Source organism: Oncorhynchus keta, chromosome 12 (genome assembly GCF_023373465.1).
Source record: "Oncorhynchus keta strain PuntledgeMale-10-30-2019 chromosome 12, Oket_V2, whole genome shotgun sequence".
NCBI lineage: Eukaryota > Metazoa > Chordata > Actinopteri > Salmoniformes > Salmonidae > Oncorhynchus > Oncorhynchus keta.
Genome location: NC_068432.1, coordinates 8498464 through 8523472, shown reverse-complemented (window position 1 = coordinate 8523472; position 25009 = coordinate 8498464). Strand labels below are relative to the sequence as shown.

The following is a 25009-nucleotide window of genomic DNA, read 5'->3' as shown; positions in this document are numbered from 1 at the left end:
CTTTCTTATGCCATTCTCTCTGGCACCAAAAGTTTAAAAAGTGTTGATAGGGGACAGAATGCGGTCGGCTCATCACATAATTGGTATATATATTACTCTTACGGAATTTCCACATGGGCGAGGATATTAGAAATTTAATCAAAGCCTACTAGATGATAAATTGTTTAGATCTAGGACAGAAGAATTTATAACAGACTTTTTCAGACATAACATAGGTACAGCAGATCCCCCTTATTGTATGGGACATGTTTAAATGTGCCTTTAGAGGCCATGGGATTCAGTACTCATCAATAAAACAAAAGCAATTTCGATCAAAAGAGTCCATATTAACAAAGGAAATTGAAGGACTAACAGTACAGTTAGATAGCAATAAAAACGGTACCATAGAGGCACAGAATAATTTAGAGGGGGAAAAAAAGAAACGGAGGAACTTATTCAAGAAAGATCCAGTGTTATAGATTATAAAAATAAAGCGAACTGGATGGAATATAGGGAACAATGCACCAGATTCTTTTTCAATCTTGAAATGCTACCAATTTTTTTGAATTAAAACTTGTTACAAATGATGGAGTCACGCATGATTCACCAAATGATATTTTGAAAGAGGAAGTAAAGTACTTTAAGAATCGGCATATCTATTTATTATTGCCATTGAAATGTTAGCTGTTAAGATTAGATGAAACAATAATATTAAGGGATTAGAAATCCGTGGCTTAAAAACTAAGGTGTCATTGTACGCTGATGATTCATGTTTTCTTTTAAAACCACAATTAGAGTCTCTCCACAGCCTCATAGAGGATCTAGATACTTTTGCTCTTCTCTCTGTATTAAAACCAAATTCTGAAATTACGTATTGGATCACTAAAAAATGCTAATTTTACATTACCATGTAGGTTACCAATAAAATGGTCTGACGGAGATGTGGACATACTCGGTATACAAATCCCAAAAGAAAGAAATGATCTCACTCCAATACATTTTTATAGAATGTTAGCAAAAATAGATAAGATCTTGCTACCATGGAAAGGAAAATACCTGTCTATTTGTGGAAAAATCACCCTGATGAACTCTTTAGTCATATCACAGTTTACCTATTTGCTTATGGTTTTGCCTACATCTGGTGACCTGCTTTTTAGATTATATGAACATAAAATATTCATTTTTATTTGGAAAGGCAAGCCAGACAAAATTAAAAGGGCCTATTTATATAACGAATATGAATTCAGAAATGATTAAATATTAAAGCATTCGAATATTAAAGTATTCGACCTCTCACTAAAGGTATCAGTCATACAAAAGGTATACTTAAATCCAAACTGCTTCTCTAGTAAATTGGTACGAATGTCTCATCCTATGTTCGAGAAGGGCCCATTTCCCTTTATTCAGATTACACCGGCCAACTTTCGATTGTTTGAAAAGGAAATAATCTCCAAAATATCTTTATTTTTTAAACAAGCCTTAGAAAGTTGGTTGCAATTTCAGTTTAATCCACCTGAAAAGAAAGAACAAATAATACAAAAAATATTGTGGTTAAATTCAAATATACTAATTGATTAAAAAAACTATTTTTAGAAGAAATGTTTAAAAAATGTATAATTTTTGTGAATGATGTCATAAATAGGACTGGTGGAGTTATGTCACACATGCAGCTAACACAGACATGGAAATGTCTGCTCTACCCAAAATTACAACCAATTAATTGCAGCATTACCACAAAAATGGAAGAGGCAAGTAGAAGGGGAAAAAAATAAGGAACTTGTATATCGGCCCTGTATTAAAGAACATATGGTTAAAGAAATGGTTAAAGAAAAGTGTAATAAATACGAGTGTTGCTGAAATAGCCAATCCACTCATTTGAAGGGGTGTCCACATACTTGTGTATATATAGTGTATATAGTGTATATCGACTAATTGTGTTATTAAGTAATGTCTCTCACAACTGTGTAAACAATACAAAATTGGACTCTTACACCCTTTGTAGTGCCGTACTTTTAGCCAAAGAAATAATTAGCTTTCCAAAAAAGAGAGAAGGAAGAATGGTGGGGAAGGCCGACCTTTAATTCGGGGTTCACAGCAAACTTGTGAAACCTATTGTTATTCTTAGATATCAAATTACTCAAACCCTCATATCTGACACCCCATTTGACCTAAAAACATGGAACTTTGTATGTAGGTGTCTTTCCTCATATGTCCAAATAAGACTAAATTTGATATGCAGGCCCATGGTACATCTCTTAGTTGGTTAAAAGATGGCTGATGGCTTTTATGTATCCATTTAAATCCTTTGTAAATCCACTTCACAATGGCCTATCAACTTGAAACGTTTTAGGGTCATCAAAGACATTACCATGATGAACCATGTTAAGTTTGGCATTGACATCTTAAAAAAAGAAAGAAACTATTCTGCCCAACAAAGGCAAAACGTAGCAACTACATATTATTTCTTCTTCCGGAAAAATCTGACTTAAAAGTTAATGGATTCTATTAAAATGTAACATATTTCAAGTTAAACTGTAATTTGTTTGTATCCTGTGTAGTGAATGATTCGTTTAGGCTATGAAACTGTGTGTATGCTAATTTAGAAACCATGACCTAATCAGAGAAGAGGAAATTGTATGGGATCAGAGAGCAGGTTCAGGCCCAGAACAGAAGATGGACGAAGTGGGATCTGGCTAAACAAAGAGAGGAGTATGGACATTCCACAGGGGAGCCAGAGGGAAAACTCATTGGGGTCATAAAATGTATAGCTGGTGAGGTGACAACTACAAGGGGAGAGTATGAAATGGGTTGTGCTCTTTCTAAATGGATGCACTCAGCTGACTGTATCCTTGGAATTAAACACTTGAAACTTCTCTTGAGCTTTTGGTCTCAATTCCTTATTGCAAAGAGGTTGCAATAGCATTTTCTTTTAAACAAAGTATTTTTCTGTCTAGACAGACAGCAATTTATGATTCTCCATGATATATTCTGATCAACTGGCTTGATCTTTTGTCAGGAAAATAAATACCACATTAATCAGATAATATACCTGGCCATTACAACAGATCAAATATTTTAGTTACTTTGTTTTGCCTTTGTAGGGCAGTATTAACAATTCACGTTTGTTCTAGGCTACTCTTAATTTACTAGGACAGACAGGTCCAGCAGTCCTTGTGCACTCTAAAATATGCTATAAACTTGAGATCTTTTGATTTCTCCCAGCCTTCTAAGCCATTGATCACTCAGGTTGGTAAGGCTGGTAACTGCACAGTGGAGACTAGACCATATAGAGAACATTCCTATGCAGATGAAGCCATCTTTAAAAGGAAGGGCGACCACAGACAGATCTCATTCATGATTTAATCCTCGTAGAGCATTCCATTACAAATACGAAATGGGTTTAAGTATTGAGGGAGAGTTATACTTTTCTCGCTTTCACATGTCCAGTTTGTCTAGGTCAGTGTGAATGAAGCAGAACATATTTTGTCTCGCACTCTCCAAGCGCTTCTGCATATTACATCTGCACTTTGGTCAAGTGTGATCCAAGCACTCTACATCAGTGTCAAGTTACTATTAGCCTCTAGGGCTCTAGCCTATAATGCTTTTGAGTGCAAGAACATCAATTAAGGAAAAGAGACCATTGAAAAAAGCTATTTAATTTCTCAGACTTTGGAGACCTAGCCAAGCTTCAGCACAGTGAATACAATTGAAAGAAGCTACTTCACTTTTCAAACTTTGGAGAACTAGCCAAGGTTCAATACCTTCAGTACAGTGGACCCCAGCTCCAGGCCCACCAGCACAGTGCGGTCCACCAGCTCAGCTATCCTGGGGTCGACCACTTTCAGCGAGTCTTGCACCAGGTCGGTCACATCCACCTGCCAGTCGGGCCCCAGCATGGTGATGACCTGGTCGGTGCCCTCGGTGGAGGTGGTGTGGAACTGGGTCAGGACCTTGACCAGGGTGCGCTGGTACTGCAGGGTGCAGCCCCGACTCACTCGCCGGTCGTCCTCGTCGTCATCCACGTCACTGTCTCTGGCGCTCCTGATTGAGAGAGGGGGGTGACAAATGGTCAATGATGTTAGTATCAAGATAACCATGGTAACCATGGTCAATATCGTTGCCGGTATCAGTTCCATTGCCAGTGTCAATACCATTACCCATGTCAAAACCGTGTCCAGTGTCAATACCATTACCCATGTCAAAACCGTGTCCAGTGTCAATACCATTACCCATGTCAAAACCGTGTCCAGTGTCAAAGTTTACAACAACAAAGGTGAACCACGTAAAAATGTATTTGCTTTACTATTTACTAAACAGTTTCAGCAGTTTATCATAACCTTTAATGATGCATGTTTACTTAATATGTTTGTGGAAGATGCTGTAGTGTAGTTAAATCCTGCGTCCTGTTTCAGGAGATCATGTTATTAATTGCTTCTTATCAGTATATAATTAACATCATAGCACTTGATGTGATGAGAGACCCAACACTAATCCATATGGGGGACATTTGTTACAATGTCTGTTCCAATGTGCCCTTCGTGAGGGAAAAATCCTACAACAAAAAACTCCAAAAACCACCAATCAAGCAAGATTTGGACATGTGCCTTCCATTCTTTCCTCAGCAGTCTGACATGCTGCCGGCATTCCCTAAATGCTAAAAAAAAGCTCTCCTCTGTTTCCAAGGGTAATTAATCTTTGCTCTGACTTATCCTTTCAGATAACTTGAGAAGCAGGAGCGACAGCGAGCAGTCAGTGACTGACAAAGCATTTACCATCCATTGATTCCCGGAGCCCGCCTGAATATCAAGCAGGCCTGTCCTGTGTTCCCTAAAAGGTCTGACAATACTCGAACATGTATCACGTCCCCTGGCAGGCTGACGCTAGACATTTTAAGGCTAAAATGTGCTGTTCGCCTGTGTTCCTCATCTTGTACAACAAAGCCGCAATGGCAGTGGAGAGACAGACGAGAGTGTAGACGAGCGTTCAGTGAAGACTAGGTAAACACGAGAGAAAGCATGACTCTCGCACAGGTCAGAGAGAGTTTGCCAGGTTGAGGCTGTACCTGGAAATACAATTTTTTCCTCTTTCGTTACCCATTACTGGATAACAAAGCCAGTCAGCAATGCACTGGGGGGGGGAGAGAGAGAGAGAGAGAGAGAGAGAGAGAGAGAGAGAGAGAGAGAGAGAGAGAGAGAGAGAGAGAGAGAGAGAGAGAGAGAGAGAGAGAGAGAGAGGCAAAAGACCATTCAATTATTGCAAATTAATATTGTAAAACAACTGCAAAAAAATTATATGTAATACACAGTGAAGTTTTTTTGTCAAACATCTAGGTAAGAGCTTAATGTTTTGCCAAGATGGCGTAATGACATTGGGTGATACAATTCTGTCCACATTCAAAAATAACCATAAAAAGCCTTCTGCAAGTTGTGTTTTTTTCCTATTCCCTACAAAATATGAATACATAGCAGTTAATGTAGTTCATGGTTTAGAAAATGTGAAACCCTAGCGGCCTATTTCCCGGACACTGATTAAGACTAGGATTAAGAACCATTCTCGATCGAAAATCTCTATTGAAATAGGTTTTCAGCTAGATTTAATCAATGTCTAGGAAACCGGCCCTAAGAACATGCAGTGAATTTAGTGTCAGTCAGATGTAAAATTGGCTTAAAGTCCTGTTCTCAGTCAAACTTCATAGTTTAGTTCAATTATTTAAGAGGGATAAGTGTGATTATTTGAAACCATGGGCTGGCTTAAACTCTAATAAAACATGTGTGCACAGGCAGTAGCTGTGCTAAGATGCCTAAACATTGCTTAGGCAGGATCCCGTCCCTTGAACGACATTGTTGTGGAAAACTCAATCCAAAGATCTAGGCAGTGACTATTTACAGTGTAGTAGTACATCTTTAAACAAGCAGCTGCAAAGGAGATCTGTCTCTGATCAGTCTGGGAAGAACTCGGTTGCATGTCCCTCATATAGGGCGGCAGGTAGCCTAGTGGTTAGAGCATTGGGTCAGTAACCGAAAGGTTGCTAGATCCCCGAGCTGACAAGGTAAAAATCTGTCATTCTGCCCCTGAACAAGGCAGCTAACCCACTGTTCCTAGGCCGTCATTGTAAATAAGAATTTGTTCTTAACTGACTTTCCTAGTTAAATAAAGGTTCAATAAAAATAAAATAATAAATATAGAAGGATAAAACAATTGATTGATAATACAATCATATTGGATACACACCGGTTTCTTTATACAAGCAACAGTCCCAGAACACAATGGCCTTGTGTTAGGGTGCAGACATAACAGGAGTCTATGAAATGCAGTTCATCCCAGAACAGAGCATAAACCTTGAGAAGTTATAACAGCTCAACGCAAATTCCGCCACCACAACATGTCACATACGACTTAACATATACGATACATGACAGACGATCAAAACAAGAGTGTGGTAATCTCAAATGTAATTCAAACTCAGTAAAAGAAACATCAGCTCGAAAACAGCAGTGCACTTCATGTTTAGTGTGTGGGCGAGTCCTTCCTACCTGCGGTCAGGAAGAATGGGTACCCTCCAGCCCTTGATGTAGCTCAGGTTGCTGTCGGACAGTTCCACTTGGAGGGGGAGTTTGGGCACCCACACGGTCAGCTCCAGGGGGGCACTGAGGTGCTCATAGCTGAAGATGACCCGGGCATTCATGGAGCCCCGTGTCTCTTTCCCGTTCACAAACACATAGTCACAATTCAAGGACACCTGCGAATGAGGTGATGAGTCAATAGTCATATGATAATGTATCTGGCATTGATATGGGTGATATAGTACAGTATGGATGCAGGAGTGGCGTCAACCACCTACAGTGCATTCGGAAAGTATTCAGACCTCTTGACTTTTTTGACATTTTGTAACGTTACAGCCTTACTCTAAAATTGCTAAATTATATATTTTTCACTCTACACACAATATCATATGACAAAGCGAAAACAGGTTTTTCATAATGTTTGCAAATGTATTACTAATAAAAACGGAAATACCTTATTTACATAAGTATTCAGACCCTTTGCCATGAGACTCGAAATTGAGCACAGGTGCATCCTTTTTCCATTGATAATCCTTGAGATGTTTCTACAACTTTATTGGAGTCCACCTGTGGTACATTCAATTGATTGTACATGATTTGGAAAGGCACCACCTGTGTCTATCTAGTCCCACAGTTGGCAGGGCATGTCAGAGCAAAAACCAGGTCGAAGGAATTGTCCGTAACGCTCTGGGACACGATTGTGTTGAGGCACAGATCTGGAGAAGGGCACCAACAAAATGTCTGCAGCATTGAACGTCCCCAAGAACACTGTGGCCTCCGTCATTCTTAAATGGTTTTGGAACAATCAAGACTCTTCCTAGAGCTGGCCACCTGGCCAAACTGAGCATACGGGGGAGAAGGGCCTTGGACAGGAAGGTGACCAAGAACCCAATGGTCACTCTGACAGAGCTCCAGAGTTCCTCTGTGGAGATGGGAGAACCTTCTAGAAGGACAACTTGCAGCACTCCACCAATCAGGCCTTTATGATAGAGTGGCCAAACGGACCTCAGACTGGGGCGAAGGTTCACCTTCTAACAGACAACAACCCTCAGCTCACAGCCAAGACAATGCACGTGTGGCTTCGGGACAAGTCTCTGAATGTCCTTGAGTGGCCTAGCCAGAACTTCAACCCAATCAAACATCTCTGGAGAGACCTAAAAACAACTGTGCAGCAACGCTCCCCATCCAACCTGACAAAGCTTGAGAGGATCTGCAGAGAAGAATGGGAGAAACTACCCAAATACAGCTGTGCCAAGCTTGCAACGTCATACCCAAAAGACTTGAGGGTGTAATTGCTGCCAAAGGTGCTTCAACAAAGTACTGAGTAAAGGGTCTGAATACTTATGTAAATGTGATCTGTTTTTTATTGTTAATACATTTGTAAAAAATTCTAAAAACCAGCTGAAGGAAATAGGGAGTACACATATTCCCTTTTTCCGCTTACAGAGTATGTGCAATGTGTACTATTTTTAGGTCGCAGTAATCCTCCTTTGTGAACATTCCAATATTTTGCCACGAGGGGCTGTATTTTTGTAATTAGAAATATCTGAGAACACAGTATAAACAACACTACTTGAGGGTTTTCTCCAATCTAATTTGCGTCTCTTGTTGAGTGGAAGAATTGGCTCTTAAGTACAACCTACTCAAAGCCTTTAAAAATCATTCATGGGGTGCATGCCCCCCCAACCCCACTCATCCCACCCACCACTATTTTCTGTGTTATGATCTACACACAATTATGTGGAGACACACTGCATAATATACTAACACAAGCTTTCAGGCAACAGATAATTCATAGAATATGAAAGGTTAATACACCAGGCACCCACAACATTTATTTTTTATCCAGCAGTCATTTGGCACATAATTTCTCATAAATACCCATCCCTTAAATACTAAAATATTTACTGTAATAAATAGCAAGGTTTGCTTTTGCTTTTGGGATACCATCAATGATTTATCTGGCAGTCGGAGGCAGCTGACACTAATCAAAGGAGCTAATCTCGTACAAATGGAGGTTGGGATCGCCAGTCTTCTCAGTTCTGGGGATTCATTATATTGGGGGGACTGGGTAATAAAATACCCAGTTCATCCAGACAGGCCTCTCCACTCTGCAATCCATACAGGCCGGGTCGGAAGCCTTCAGCAAGAGTAAAGTATTTATCTTTCTTTCCCTTTTTCTGATCATTGGCGTATTCAGATCTACTATGAGACTTTGGCATCTTAAGCCACCTTTGTGTGAATAGGGATTTCGGGATTATATTTGTCTGCCGGAGATCTAGGATGACGGTTGGAATCAGCGTAATAGACTTTTGGCATACTGAATTATGACAATTAGGTTATTGCTTGCCAGAAGGGCCAAGCACAGACCTTTCAGGGGCAGGTGCTCTGCCACCCACAAAATTTAAGCAAGTTAGTACACAGTGCTTCACTCTTTTTCCCGATTGACATCAGAAAAAGTGTGTGGGCTATCAGCTGATCATTGATGTTGATGATTGATGCAAATATGCTAGTTACAGGTGTAGGATCTTAATTGGAGCCAGTTTGCTAAAATAATACATTTTTGTTAGGGCAAATCAACTCTGACATTTTAAAGTGGGAAATTACAAACTTAAGAAGCCTTTTTAAACCTTGAAAACACTACACAGAGTTTGCATTTCCTGCTCTGCACTAGAATTCTCAGTAAGAGTGATCAAATTAAGATACGACATCTGAAAAAGGGATGGCGTTGGATCGGAGGGTCATTGATGCAGTCGCTACTCTCTATGTCAGCCAACCAGACTGAATATTGATGATGATGTAGGTTAAATCAAGCGTTATCAAGTGTTAATCAAATGTTATGATGCTGTGGCAGTACACACTCGACCGATGACCACATCTCTCAAGCCATATGCCTTTTTGGATACCGGGTAAGCGCAATCGTCGTACAGGGCAGACTTGGAAAAAGGCGCAACTGGGCTCTGTACAGGGCAGATCAACAGGTGCAACCAACGGATGGGGTGGGGGGGGTGGTGAACTTGACAAAGTTTCAACGAATTGCGGCGGGCAGTGGGTTCCGAACAACAGTGAGAAAACTTTATACAAAAAAGTTTTTAAGGGAAAATTATACCACCACCCAAAAGGACACTTTGGAGACTGGGAGGGCAAAGGGGCATGTGTCTGCACTGTACAGAGCAAAGGACATACCTGCACCCCCACCCACAGACAGATAAGATACAGTCATACTCTGTACCAAAACCACCACAGTGCACCCTCCACACTTGTGACCTACCACTCTAGGCCTCCACTTCGCTATAATGCTAACACCAGCCTCCCTATCACTCACTTGGCTGATACACCCTCGCTAACTTCACTAACCCAAACTATCCCAGCTCCTGCAGGCAGCTAATAAACTTGTCTGGCTAATTGTGAGTCAAAAGCTGTTAACGACTACAGGCGTCAGAAGGCCAGCGGGGGTCCGTGAAAGTGCTCTAATGCACGGAGCTGCGAGCTGCCGTCGCTACACAGCCCTCTAATATTCTGTGACACCTTCCACGTTGCCAGCAGATTGCCTGGGTGGGTTCAGGGCAAAGGAAGACAGGGCGGGCACTGCCCACTATGGTGGCATCCAGTTTAAACCCATAAGCAGAGATGCAGGATCAAAAAGGATCACCACCCGCCTGCAGCACAGTATATCCACTTCGTTGAGGCGCATGCATGTGGAAAACAGAAGGTTGGTGGGGTGACCTGATAGTGCTTATTCTACTGACTAATGCGTATGGATCTAATGAGAAACAATGATCACCATTTAGTGATGCACATCCCATGCTGGCCAGCCTCTGCTCACACTCTTAACTTCAACATGTGCCTCCAAACAGGATTTAGGCCTGTAATGAGTTCCGTTTGATCGCATGAGCTGTTTCAATGTATGACAATAACTCATGCAGACTGTAGGCCTATCAATACCACCTGTTTGGTTCCTGCAGGCACAGTATATGGCAAAATAAAACATAACCTGGGCAGTGTTCATTAGGACACAGTTTGTTTCAGTTTGGTTGTTTCCGTTTGGGTCCTAATGAACACACCCCAGTTGTGTTACTGTTGCCCTGTATTTACCATTATGAAAACATACTTGAAGGTACAGTAAGATAATCAATAATCAATTATCTTTAATCGACAGAGGAGCACTTTGCGAAACACATCCTGTTTCATTGCTTTATCTATTCATATATGATTTCTGGGCCAGCAAGCTCCAATTGACTGGATTAAGTCCTCATTCTGAAGCTATCAACAATAATAAGACAACTTCTTCAAGACATCTCATATACAATACCACAGCAGACAGCAAGGAGACAATACTGAAGACAGTATACCACTCAGGTGTACTTATCTCATTGCCTCACAAAGCCTTTCTTATATAAGCCTGGTCACTGGCTGAAGGTGAATGTGTCACAATGGTGTGAGAGTGCAGAATGGAGGAAACTGAGGACTTGGCTGGGCAAGGGTTGGATGACCACTGGCGTGGAAGAGGGTGCTCTGCCGCCACGCGCGCACACACACACACACACACACACAGCCCTGGGAGAAAGGATCAGCTGGGGGAGTCATGTCGTCTCCCGCTTGCTGACAAATCCCCAGCCCTCGCCTCCACTCGCCCAGCCTCCCCCTCTGCTTCCTGCCTTCTCCCCATACTGCCTCCCGTACTCGTGCACTCCTCCCACCCCAAACAACACAACATAAAACACCACAACAAACCCCAGTCTGAGCAGAGCACAGATGTATGGTTTAATAACAATCTTCCTGTGCTCTCTCTCGCACAAAAACACCATCCACTGCACATTCAAATGGGATTGGGTTATCTGCCAGCGCTGACATATATCGTGGCCTATTTATTTCAAAGGGGGAAGAAACAAACAAACAAACAAATAAACGCCTCAGCACATAGAAATAAACGCCTCAGCACAGAGAAATAAACGCCTCAGAACAGAGAAATGAGCGCCGCGTAACGTTTTCTAAAAGTCGGGTACAAAAACAGAATACCGGCAGGCTGGCGAATATCCAAAGCTTACAAAAACCCGCTTTGTTAAAAAAAAAAATCCGATAAATGTATCTGACGTCTACACATTTGCAATTCACAACCTATGTGCACATGGTGCGGCTTGGTTTATATAACAAGACGTTCTATATACGCTTTACCTATAGACCCATGCAGAGCCTATTGTTTTGAGTGTTCCACAGACTCACCAAGGCTACACAAACACAATAATAAAATATAAGAGAATAGAGTCATCTGATTAGAATAGATCTGCATTAAGAGTGCGGTGTATGAATAATGGGAATAATGTGGCATCACGAAATGCAAGGGGAAGAGCACACAACCACACAAACTAAGTGGGTTGTCTTTGTGAACCTTTCGTTCGTATTCTGTGGGGTGTTGTATAGAACTGTCAGGACTCATGTACATCTCGGCGTGAAGGGCTCATCTTGCATTAGCTTCTAAAGTTCAATGGCAGGGGCAGTGAACCAAAGTCCACTCAATAACACTGCTCTAATGCAGCTCGTCTTGAAACCATTCTAAACCTTATCACATACAGATTAATGGCAAAAAGTAATGCTTTTTATTCATGCTCTGGCATATAGATCCTAGTATTATCACACATATGAATGTCAGAATAAGATTAGGGGCTGTCTGTATTCTGTCTGTGTTTTCCTCTATTTATTCAGAACGAATTTGCATTATAATTATGCACCCTTTAAATAATCCCACATGATAATCTCAAATGAACAAAAATGCATAAATCCACATTAAAAACAATTGCCTATAATTTTTCTCTACATCACATGTATAATTTTCTCACATGTCCTGTAAGGTGTCGTAGTGCTGTCATCAAACGCGCTCGGAGAGAATCAACAAATACATTTGGATTCAATTTCAGAGGTTGCAGCCTCCTTTATCCAACTCTTTCTACAACAAAATGGGATTTACCAACGCTGTTTATGGGGTTTGCTTCTTTAATCCACAAATGGGAGTTGATGTTGCATACCCCGGCTGTGGCTCCCAATGGGCTAGAGTTGTGTTTGTGACTCATCCCAGGACACTAGCAACGTCTCCTCACCTCCAGGTATCCTACTTGGCTAAGGTCAGGTCCCAAATGGCACCCTATTCCCTATTTAGTGCACTACTTCAGGGCCCATAGGGCTCTGGTCAAAAGTTGTGCACTATATAGGGCATACGGATCCATTTGGGACACAACCCAAATGGAAGTGAATGGAAATGGATGGTAGGCCTTGCACCAGATAATGCAGCTAGAGTAAACTAAGGTCTGGAGAAACGGTGGTAACCAGACTAGGCATCCTTCAGAGCTATTACTGTGCTTTGTAGCCTATTGATTTTGGTGTACCAGTAAGACTATGAACATCCATTGATTCATCTGTGGGGGGTTCAAAAGCAATTGAGTCAAGAGCACAGAATTATGGACAGCCATATGAAGAGATTTTGATGTTCGCATGATGGTATATCAAAGTGTGCTGCAGTCCCATTAGGGTGTGTACAAGTACGGTGGGATTCCATTTGGTAGCAGATGCATTACCAAGACAATATCATTCTTCGAGGGATAGGGTTGAGAAATGGCGGTAATATTCCCAAAAGTCCAAGGTATTCCAAAATCACAGTTGGGAAAGTTACTGGAATTGTGCAACCTAAGAGGGAACTACTGTACCTTACCTTCACAATGTCTTCGTTAGAGGACTTGCACTCTACGAAGGATGATACATCAGTCACGACTCCGCTCATTTCAATGGAGACCACTTTCACGGGAATGGCCACGGTTCGGCCAGTCAGTATCGCAGTGTTAATGATTTCGGTGTCCTGTAGAGTTTAAAGGAGAGAGGGAACAAACACGAAACCGTGTTAGATAGTGTTTATCGCACATTTATTTCACTGAGTACTACCAATATTAACTTTTCAAAAAGGAAGTCCAAAGAGTTCTGCTGGAAGCCATTCTCAGTGGTCGGCTTGGTTTGATTTGAAATGGGCCACCCCTTTTTGATACATTTCATCACACGAGGTATGTATTTTCAAAAGATACACTGTAGAGGTGTCCTCAAATGTTCCAATGAACACTTTGAAAAGAAGATGAAGTGAAACAAGATAAAACATTTGTAGAATGCACAAAGAGAATAATGAACATCAATCACTGTGCAGGACACAGTTTTATGTTTTCCCCTTCACGCTGCAACTGTACGTTAGGGAAAAAAGGCGAGACATCCGCGTTGACAATGTATGCAAAGTCATTTGAGTTGTGAAGTAAAACATTCATTCTTCATCAAGCGGGTGGAAATATGAAAGAGGAGTGAAACACCAAAGGAAATGATCTTTTCATAGCCCTGCAAAACATTATGTCGTCGTCAAAACCTTTTTGTCTCATAATCTTGGTAATATTTAGAGAATCTGCGTGATCATCTTATTTGCACTAACTTATTTACACTAAGGCGGCAAAACAGACTCGGGTCACTAATAGATGCCTGAAATCACAATGCTGGGGAATATACAATGAGTACACAAAATATTAAGAACACCTACTCTTTCTATGACATAGACTGACCAGGTGGATCCTTATTGATGTCACTTGTTAAATCCACTTCAATCAGTGTAGATGAAGGGGACGAGACAGGTTAAAGAAGGACTTGTAAACCTTGAGACAGTTGAGACATGGATTGTGTATATGTGCCATTCAGAGGGTAAATGGGCAAGACAAAAAATGTAAGTGCCTTTGAACGGGGAATGGTAGTAGGTGCCAGGCGCACCGGTTTGTGTCAAGAATGGTCGAGCACCTAAAAGACATCCAGCCAACTTAACACAACTGTGGAAAACATTGGAGTCAACATGGGCCAGCATCCCTGTGGAATGCTTTCGACACCTTGTAGTGTCCATGCTCTGCTGAATTGAGGCTGTTCTGGGAAGAGGTGGGGAACTCAATATTAGGAAGGTGTCCATAATGTTTAATATATTCAGTGTAAACTGACTTGAGAACTGATTATAAACAGAGCCAAGACCATCAGCAGATGTACACTTATTTTATGACTCCAGTGATATAGAAACAGCCAATTAAAATGCACACTGAGTCTTCAATTGGACGACTTTGAATTCATTATTTTGGTGGAATGAATGTGAGCTGTGCGGGGGTAATGAGTTAGGCTCTAATTTGTGTCCCTCGTGACCCTCTAGAGAAAACACAAATCATGTAAATGTGCCTTTGATTTCAATCAAAACACTATATTTAAATATCTGTTTTGTATCAAGCCTCAGAGGCAAAACAGTATTACTTAATGTGGTGTAATAAAAAAAATGGCAGCATATAAAATGCTAGTTATGTTGCACGGTCGGGTCCTGCCCAAATCAAATTAGCTGGTGCACTATTTGAACATTGATGCCATTCTACCTGCTGACACATTTATTCATAATACAATGTTTGCCAGACAATTATTCAGTGAGGAGAATGTGTAAACCTAGCCTCCCAGTTTCTTGCTAAAGAACAGCCACTCAGACGTAGACAAATGAAGGGATTGAGAAAATAGAGCCCAATAACTATTTTACCTCACAACAAACCGCAACCTTATAGTAACAAGACGCCGCGTCCTCCATCATGTTTCTCATTTTCATGTGTCAATTGGTATTCTGCTGCATGGCTAATGTCAAAAATGTAAATAGGGGCATGAGTATTTGCGGTGGCGGGTAGCGGTAGCTGCAGTGTCCGATGTAATGAGTGAGAGTTTATCATGAACACAGTAAGGGGAGAGCTATCAATAACATGCAGGAGGCCATTTCAAAGTTATTAAACATTTTATAGCCCGCGAAACACCAAGGTTAACGCATTTAGACACATGAAGAAAACTGTCAGCTAGTGTACACACAAGACATGACTATTCCAAATCAAATAAACGGGACTGAGACAACTCTATCAGTTCAATACACGGTGGAAATGAAAAATGCATTATACTGCTACTGTAACATTGACTAGTATTGACTACTAGTTTAGCTTTGTTCATGTGAGCATTGTTGTTTTAGATTTATTCAATTAAAGAAGCAGGGTCCATTTGAAACCAAGTAACCAAATGACAAGCAATGAGAGAGCGAATTAAGGTTGGCAGCCCTCAGTTGTTGAGTTTTGACGAAGCCGATTAGCAAGCGAAACTCATCAAAGCCTCTGCTGCTTACTGAGCCCTAGCTCCTACTCCTCATGTAAATGATCAAAATGCAACGTCAGATGTGCCAGACATGTGGTGTGTGTGTGTGTGTGTGTGTGTGTGTGTGTGTGTGTGTGTGTGTGTGTGTGTGTGTGTGTGTGTGTGTGTGTGTGTGTGTGTGTGTGTGTGTGTGTGTGTGTGTGTGTGTGTGTGTGTGTGTGTGTGTGTGTGTGTGTGTGATGCGACTTTTTGCCATAGGGGCCTCGGCAAAGACGCTGTCATGTTTTATTTATCATCTGTTCGCTACTGCGGCAGCATGGCGCAGTGGTGGAGCCAACAACACAGTACCCCCGCTATATTCCCCTCCCTCCTCTCCTTTGCGCCCTCATCCCCCTCTCCTGCTCTCTCCACCTCCCCATCCCCCGTTTATGAGAAGCCCCTGAGAGGGCTCTTTGGCGCGGGGTGCTAATTGCGCCGAGAATGTGGCAGCCAGGGGGACCTGGCTGGGGCCCTGACAGGACAAAAGTGATGGAGCCCGGCCTGATTTAACCACATTATCCTGGAAGATGCACTCTGCACTGTAAATTCACCCGCTTCCTTCCCTCCTCCTCCTCCAGCTACTGTCTCCCCACTCCCCTCCTCCCCAGTATTAGTGCCTCAGCTCTGCCTGGCATTGACTCTGCTTAGCAAAGCTTTTACTTCCTGGAAAAAAAACATTTTTTTCTTCTCTAGTTATTTTTCTCCACCTCTCCCTCTCTCGTTCATGCTAGAAATAAATCAGAGAGGATATTAATTTTGCTCTGTTCTTCTCAGTCCAGAGCCTGCATTTGTTTTTGTTACTCAAGATACAAAATGCATTTTGTGTGTTTTTCCGGATTGCCTCATTCTGCTGTCTCCCAAATCCATGCAGAAAAAAATATTAATGTGAGCATTCTGGTTTCTAACAAGCTAGCAGAGGATGTGTGCAGTGGTAAACACAACGTGCAGAGCCTCTTGTCGCTACTATTACTGTTACAATCATTTCACACAAAGAGACCTGGGATTATGTGGCATTGGATTCTGCCTGAGTCCCAAATGGTATGCTATTCCTTGTAGTGCACTACCTTTGACCAGAGCCCTATGGGAATAGGGTGCTATTTGGGACACAAACTTGGTCTTTCCTCTGTAGTACATGAATGAGAAACAGTGAAACACAGCAACTGAAATTGCATGAAATGGCACAGGTTTCTAGCCTGACGACTCACACTAAATTCTTCCGCTGCTCTGTCATTCACTACATTCTTTAGTCTTAGACTGGAATCATTGAAGTCGTTTGTGGTGACGAGGGGCATTGTACAAAACAAATTCATCAGCGAATGGATCGTCTCTAACCAGTACCAAAGCCAATGACGAATTTTCAACCTTCTGCTTTATCACGTTTGTAATGGCTCTGGCCCAACCCACTGATTTCTGGACCAATCAGATGGCCCTGAATGTGTTCACATTCCGTGAAGGAGAGGTACTCAGATCCAGACTCATTGTGGAGAATAAACTAACATCCGGGGGCGTGGCGAAAGCGGTTGGCCGGAGCAAGGAGTCTGGGTAGCCAGGCAAGCAGGTTGCCTCAGCTTTTGCTATTTTTTGCGATTCCTCATGCGTTGGCCTTCCGTGACTCTGGCTCCTTTCAGCTGAACTCCTATCTTCATCACTCTGCCTGACCTCTCTAATAAAGCCCTTGAAGCACACCGTCATGTTTCGTGAATAGAGAGAGGTTTTCTTCCTCCTCGCTTAATAACCTCTGTAGTCGAGTTTGTAAAAAAAGTGTCTTCAGCACCTGGGCACTTACTTCTCTGCAACTTGTGGCATTTTAAACCTATATAAATATATGCGGGGCTGAGAGAGCTAAGTATCGCTTTAACATTTGCCCAAGTAGCTGAATTTTAATAGCCTAATAATGAAGTCTCTCTCCCTGCGACTTTACACAGGCTCCCTTCACCAAATAAAGGGAGGTGAAACCACACAGGAGGCGACTTGACCTTTCAGGACTGGCCCTCTGCCTTCCTATTACTTGATTAATGTCCCTCATTTCCACAAGCGGTGTTTACGGCTTACTAATTGCCCCTTTTCATGAGATAGGAGTGGAGGCGCCAGACAGACTCTTCGCATGGTGTGCCATTACTAGGTGGCCTTCTCTTAGCAGGTGAAATGAGCATTGAGCAAGTGAAAGAGAACCTCAAGTGTTGATAAGCATGCTTACCTATGACAATGGGGATCGAAGGTCCTTTAATGAGAGTGGCTAACTTATTTTCTTGCATGAGAGATCTGAATTGAACAGTGGCAAATGTTACAATAGACAGATATATCAACTGATATGAAAATTATTATAGCATACTGTATGTGAGGTTACTCACCATGGAGAGTGGGATGATAGCCTGAATGTCCTTCTGCACCACGGTCAACTCAGTCACCACCTTCTCTGAGTCCGGAGGCGGGTTCTGTCCCCGGTAGTCGATGTTCCAGTTGATCCTCCTGGTGACTGATTGGCTGGTGAAGTTCTCCATCTCAAAGTCCAGTTGCATCACCTCGATATTGGCCAGCGCATCCCTGTGGGGCGGGCAATGGAATAATTGAGCGATTATAGCGTAATACGTCAATTACAGCAACATGTTACCAAAAACACAGCAGGAGCCAGCACCAAATCCAGCCATTTAATTCATTTACAAGGGGCTTAATGGGGTTCAGGGCTGCATTTGAACATTAAATACGCTAATGAGTAGGCTATCAGCGTAAACAGATGTTCTGTCAAGTATAAGGCATTATTTATCGAAACAATCAGAAAATGAAACGATTAGGCTGCTGCTTGTGCCCATCTGTTGTTTTGGAATAACCAATGAGGTCCAGAAATGTGGCATTCCTACCGACCATGCATGAGATCTCCATGCACATGCGTGAGTTTTTTATGTTTGAGGGTGTTTATCAAAAGATATGAACATTAACGGCAGTGCGTCAACATGGTTCTAAAAACTGTCAAATGAAGGAGGCATGAAGGCCTTCACAATGTAAGCCTCAGGTGAGTCATCACTTAAATGAATGTGACTGAACTCTGGAATCTCCAGAAGTGAGTTGAACTTCTTTCAAGGTGATCGATGAGCCTTTAATAAGCTAAGCTTTGATAAAGACTATACGGTCGAAATGTGACAGTTATTTTATAAAAGAGCCCCATGACAAGACATTACAACTGTCTCATTGGGTGTCGATGAAGCGAAATCTGTTCATGACATTTCTATGAACATCATAACCTTTACATGACATTTCCATTATCATTACCGTGGCCCATATATATGCATAAGTACCAGCAGGTTATGGCTAGCACACATACAGTAGAGTGGTCAAATATACGATGTGAACATTCCCTCCTGTCACGTTCTGACCATAGTTCTTTTATTATGTCTTTGTTTTAGTATGGTCAGGGCATGAGTTGGGTGGGTTGTCTATGTTAGTTTTTCTAAGATTTTCTATTTCTGTGTTTGGCCTGGTATGGTTCTCAATCAGAGGCAGCTGTCAATCGTTGTCCCTGATTGAGAACCATATTTAGGTAGTTGTTTTCTATTGTGTTTCGTGGGTGATTATCTTCCGTGTTAGTGTTTGTTTCCACACGGGACCATTTAGTTTGTTTCACTTTGTTATTTGTATTTTTGTAGCGTTCAGTTTGTCTTATTAAAATGGACACTTACCACGGTGCAAATTGGTCCGACCTCTCTTACTCCGCATCAGAGGAAGATGACGAACGTTACACCTCCTTCCATTTCAAACATCCATTACATTAACCACATGTACAGTAAACAAACTGTGTACTTGAACAAGCGTTAGTTTCTCCTGGGCAAAGATTACCATTTATCTTTTCACCCGGTTTCATTCCATATTTTTAACATGTACTAAAACATTCAATAAATTCTGCTTTATTTATCTTCTTGTAAGATGATATAAAACTATTTAATCAACTGTGGAATGACTATACCAGCAGACCAACATACTATATATGTTTAATATACCACCTTTACTATTGCTCCAATTTGCGAAACCATCACATTTAAAAGACACATTCTGCACCGAGCAGACGTATAGGCCCTACAGTAGGTTCCCGGTTTACAAGACCATTACAGCCAACCTTGACCTGGATCTGAAATGAATCATCCCTCCGCAGAGAGAAGGTAAGTCTGTTATTCAAAGGGAAAATGGCAGCATTGTAATGAAATTGGGGAGCCAAGTCCCTATCTGCAGTACAGCACTCCTCATGAAGGGCCTTACTGGAAACAGCATGATGAGAGCTGACATCCTAAATAAGTTCTGCCTGTTTGTCTCAACATCACACACAGAATATTCTACTCCTTTATCCGTGACACTCCTTGCGAAACAGGTAGCTTGGCAAAACGACGCTTGACAACTAGAACTGAGAAAACCAGACACCGGAATCGTTCATGTAGGGAATGAGAGTTACACAGGTGGAAATTGAGTAAATGCGCTTTAGGGATATGTTGTGTGGGTGACGTGTCTTCTTGAAATGGAAGGCCTTGTTAACAACGCCCTTTCCGTGCGTCCTGGTTAGCTTTATGAGCTGCGTTATTGTGGGCCATCAGTATTAATCAACCTGAATGACCTCTAGGCTACACCAAGATTATTTTCGAGTTCCGTATCTCACATGGTTCTCGGTTAGAGTAAATTAAAATCAGCCCTGTTGGATGTGTCCACTGAATTGCAAGAAACTGTGCTTGTGTCTTATTTTCTTGAGCATGCCAAGGGGAGAGATATGCCTTGCTACTGTAGCTATCACAGCTCAGCTCCGTAGCAGAGGATTGCTAAAGGGCTGCGACAGTGATTCACATGGCTGGAGCTATTACTTCAACACTTCACCCCATGCTCCGGGAATATTCAGCTCCCAGACCTGGGTTAAAATCCTTCAACTAGCCTACAGTTGAGGCTCTCTCTTTCTTCTTCTAAGAGTTTGTACAGATATTACATAGCCCCACCAATTTTGAGCCGCACCTTTCTAGCTTGGGGGGGGATGCCTGTTTGGCATTTTATTTTAGCATTAATAAGTGTTACATATCAGGTTGCAAACAATGTAAAAAAAAAAATTAAAAAAAACATGGTCTCTTTTTTGTTTTCTTGAGTAAGGCAGCTCCAAAATGCAGGTGGGGCAGCCAGTGGAATATACAGAGCATAGGGATTAGTAATGTTCTTTAGTGATTGGCTCAGTGTTCTGTCACTCATGGGGACACTATGTCACCGGAAAATCTAAGGGTAGAGCTCGAAAATGTCAAGCCCTTGGTGCTGCCAAATAGTTACATTAGAAGTGCCCATCCAATAAGGCTAAAAGGTCATTGGCCACAGATACAATTAAGTCAAATCATGTTATATATACAGCAGCTTTAATTGGACTGATCATGTCAACATCCTACTTTCAAAATCTTTGCTAGCAAGCTAGCAGTCATCATCATGAATCAAGTCAACAAATCCAACAATGAGTGGTTTGGAAGGAATAAGTAGCTAACTGTAGTAGTAGTTGGTGAACCAGGCAAGGCAGTCATTAGAAAAACCGAGGCTACTGAGTTTGCCGATAAGAATATGGTGATTGACAGAGTCGAAAGTCTTGGCCAGGTCGATGAAGACGGCTGCACAGTACTGTCTTTTATCGATGCCGGTTATGATATCGTTTAGTACCTTGAGCGTGGCTGAGGTGCACCCATGACAAGCTCGGAAACCAGATTGCACAGCGTAGAAGGTACAGTGGGATTCGAGATGGTCAGTGACCTGTTTGTTGACTTGGCTTTTGAAGACCTTAGATAGGCAGGGTAGGATGGATATAGGTCTGTAACAGTTTGGGTCCAGTGTGTCTCCCCCTTTGAAGAGGGGGATGACTGCGGCAGCTTTCCAATCCTTGGGGGATCTCAGACGATGTGAAAGAGAGGGTGAACAGGCTGGTAATAGGGGTTGCGACAATGGCGGCGAATAGATTCAGAAATAGAGGGCCCAGATTGTCAAGTCCAGCTGATTTGTACGGGTCCAGGTTTTGCAGCTCTTTCAGAACATCTGCTATCTGGATTTGGGTAAAGGAGAAGCTGGAGAGGGGCTTGGGCGAGTAGCTGCGGGGGGGCTGTTGGCTGAGGTTGGAGTAGCCAGGAGGAAGGCATGGCCAGCCGTTGAGAAATGCTTGTTGAAGTTTTCGATACTCATGGATTTATCGGTGGTGACCGTGTTACCTAGCCTCAGTGCAGTGGGCAGCTGGGAGGAGGTTATTTTGTTCTCCATGGACTTTACAGTGTTCCAGAATGTTTTGGAGTTAGAGCTACAGGATGCAAATTTCTGCCTGAAGAAGCTGGCCTTGGCTTTCCTGACTGATTGCGTGTATTGGTTCCTGACTTCCCTGAATAGTTGCATATCACAGGGACTATTCGATGCTATTGCAGTCCACCACAGGATGTTTTTGTGCTGGTCGAGGGGAGTCAGGTCTGGAGTGAACCAAGGGCTATATCTGTTATTAGTTCTGCATTTTTCGAACGGAGCATGCTTTTAAAGAATGACCAGGCATTTTCAACTGACGGGATGAGGTCAATATCCTTCCAGGATACCCAGGCCAGACCGATTAGAAAGGCCTACTCGCAGAAGTGTTTTAGGGAGCGTTTGACAGTGATGAGGGGTGGACGTTTGACTGCGGACCCGTAGCGGATACAGGCAATGAGGCAGTGATCGCTAAGATCCTGGTTGAAGACAGCGGAGGTGTATTTGGAGGGCCAGTTGGTCAGGATGACGTCTATGAGGGTGCCCTTGTTTACAGATTTAGGGTTGTACCTGGTGGGTTCCTTGATGATTTGTGTGAGATTGAGGGCATCTAGCTTAGATTGTAGGACTGCCGGGGTGTTAAGCATATCCCAGTTTAGGTCACCTAACAGAACAAACTCTGAAGCTTGATGGGGGGCGATCAATTCACAAATGGTGTCCAGGGCACAGCTGGGAGCTGAGGGGGGTCGGTAGCAGGCGGAAACAGTGAGAGACTTATTTCTGGAGAGAGTCATTTTAAAAATTAATAGTTCGAACTGTTTGGGTATGGACCTGGAATGTATGACATTACTTTGCAGGCTATCTCTGCAGTAGACTGCAACTCCTCCCCCTTTGGCAGTTCTATCTTGACGGAAAATGTTATAGTTGGTTATGGAATTCTCAGAATTTTTGGTGGACATCGGCAAGGACATCAGAATTAGCAGAGTGTGCTAAAGCAGTGAGTAAAACAAACTTAGGGAGGAGGCTTCTGATGTTGACATGCATGAAACCAAGGCTTTTTCGATCACAGAAGTCAACAAATGAGGGTGCCTGGGGACATGCAGGGCCTGGGTTTTTCTTGAGCTCCGACCTGAAGATCACTGACGTCGTCATGATTCAACTTTGTTTCCCCCGAGTTCCCAGCTGTCTTGAATGCACCATAAATCCAGAGAATGCCTGACTTTAATGACAAAGAATGGCTAAAAAATTGCCCACGTAGGACCGCCACGCCATCTTCCTTCCTGCTCAAGTGAATACAGCACAACAAGGTGAGTCCAAAAATGTATTGTATACTGCTGCATAAATTACGTAATATGCCTGGGAGATATGTATACTGTAGTTAAGAAAGTAATACTAAGTGTATGTTGTGTAATAAGCTGTTAGAGCCAATGTGCCTCACCCTAATTTTGCCTACTGTTCTGACTTGGTGGTGCACATGTAGCCAAAAGCCTGTTTTAGAGAAATATAATCATTGAATATTATAAAAGCTTGCATTGTCTGCTTATAAGCCCCGTTTATTTATCCTACGGTTCTGACTTGGTGTACAGGGAGAATACTGTAAGAACGGCCCATGTTATGAATTCTGTCTCTGTACATTTCAAAAGTGCTGAACAAATAGTTATATTGACTATGTCCGTCCTATCTTGCTCATTAATGTCCTAATCGAAATGACGGAATGCCTCTTATCCACTCATCGTCCCCTTATGCCGTAGTTTGCACATCTAAATTGTCAGTAGAAACCACATTTGTTTAAGCAAGTTAGCCATATCAGCTATGTTTTTTTTTAAAGGCTGTAAATGAGGATGAATGAACTGTTTCGCTGCCAGACAAGGCTCCGCTGATAGCCAGGTGTAGCAGTGGTAAGGTGATGGGACTGCTGTTGTTGGGACTCTGCTGTTGGGATAGCTTTATGTAGGATCTAACCGTGTGTGGGACCTGTTGGTCACCGTTATAGTGCAATGAATGTATTGTTTAGTGATGTGTTGTATAGTGGGTTTGCCCCTCCAACATTTACATGCTAAAATCGCTAATGCATAACCCTATAGACTTGGCAAAGACAAATGTGGCAGTTAAAAGATGTATTCCAGATGGCGCCGGAAGAGGATGGATGCCATTTTATTGGCTCTTAACCAACTGTGCTATTTTGTTTGTTTTTTCTCATTATTTGTAACTTATTATGTACATTATGGCAAATCTGACCATAATTCTATCCTCCTGATTCCTGCTTACAAGCAGAAATTAAAGCAGGAAGCACAAGTGACTCGGTCTATAAAAAAGTGGTCAGATGAAGTAGATGCTAAACTACAGGAATGCTTTGCTAGCACAGACTGGAATATGTTCCGGAATTCTTCCCGATGGCATTGAGGAGTACACCACATCAGTCACGGGCTTTATCAATAAGTGCATCGATGACGTCGTCACCAAGTGACTGTACGTACATATTCCAATCAGAATCCATGGATAACAGGCAACATTCGCACTGAACTAAAGGGTAGAGCTGCTGCTATCAAGGAGCGGGACTCTAACCCGGAAATGTATAAGAAATCCCGCAATGCCCTCCGACAAACCATCAAACAGGCAAAGTGTCAATACAGGACAAAGACCAAACCGTACTACACCGGTTGTCAGATGTGGCAGGGCTTGCAAACTATTAAAGACTACAAAGGGAAGCACAGCCGAGAGCTGCCCAGTGACACAAGTCTACCAGATGAGCTAAATAACTGGTATGCTCGCTTCGAGGCAAGAACACTGGAACATACATGAGAGCAACAGCTGTTCCGGACGACTGTGAGTAAGACCTTTAAACAAGTCAACATTCACAAGGCCGCAGGGCCAGACGGATTACCAGGACATGTACTCTGAGCATGTGCTGCGCAACTAGCAAGTGTCTTCACTGACATTTTCAACCTCTCCCTGTCTGAGTCTGTAATACCAAAATGTTTCAAGCAGACCACCATAGTACCTGTACCCAAGAACACTATGGTAACCTGCCTAAATGACTACCG

General features: G+C 42.3%; 1 protein-coding gene across 2 annotated transcripts in view; it reads right to left on the bottom strand.

Annotated features, from left to right (window-relative positions):
* The window catches only part of LOC118390928 (transmembrane protein 132E-like), a 367227-nt gene that overhangs the window by 27151 nt on the left and 315067 nt on the right, over positions 1 to 25009 (bottom strand). For both annotated transcript variants that reach the window (XM_035781771.2, XM_035781769.2), the window contains exons 4-7: positions 18098 to 18290; positions 13246 to 13389; positions 6513 to 6718; positions 3741 to 4020 (exon numbers count right to left, since the gene is read on the bottom strand). In XM_035781771.2, the coding sequence (XP_035637664.1) occupies positions 3741 to 4020; positions 6513 to 6718; positions 13246 to 13389; positions 18098 to 18290 (823 nt within the window). The remainder of the gene's footprint in view (positions 1 to 3740; positions 4021 to 6512; positions 6719 to 13245; positions 13390 to 18097; positions 18291 to 25009) is intronic.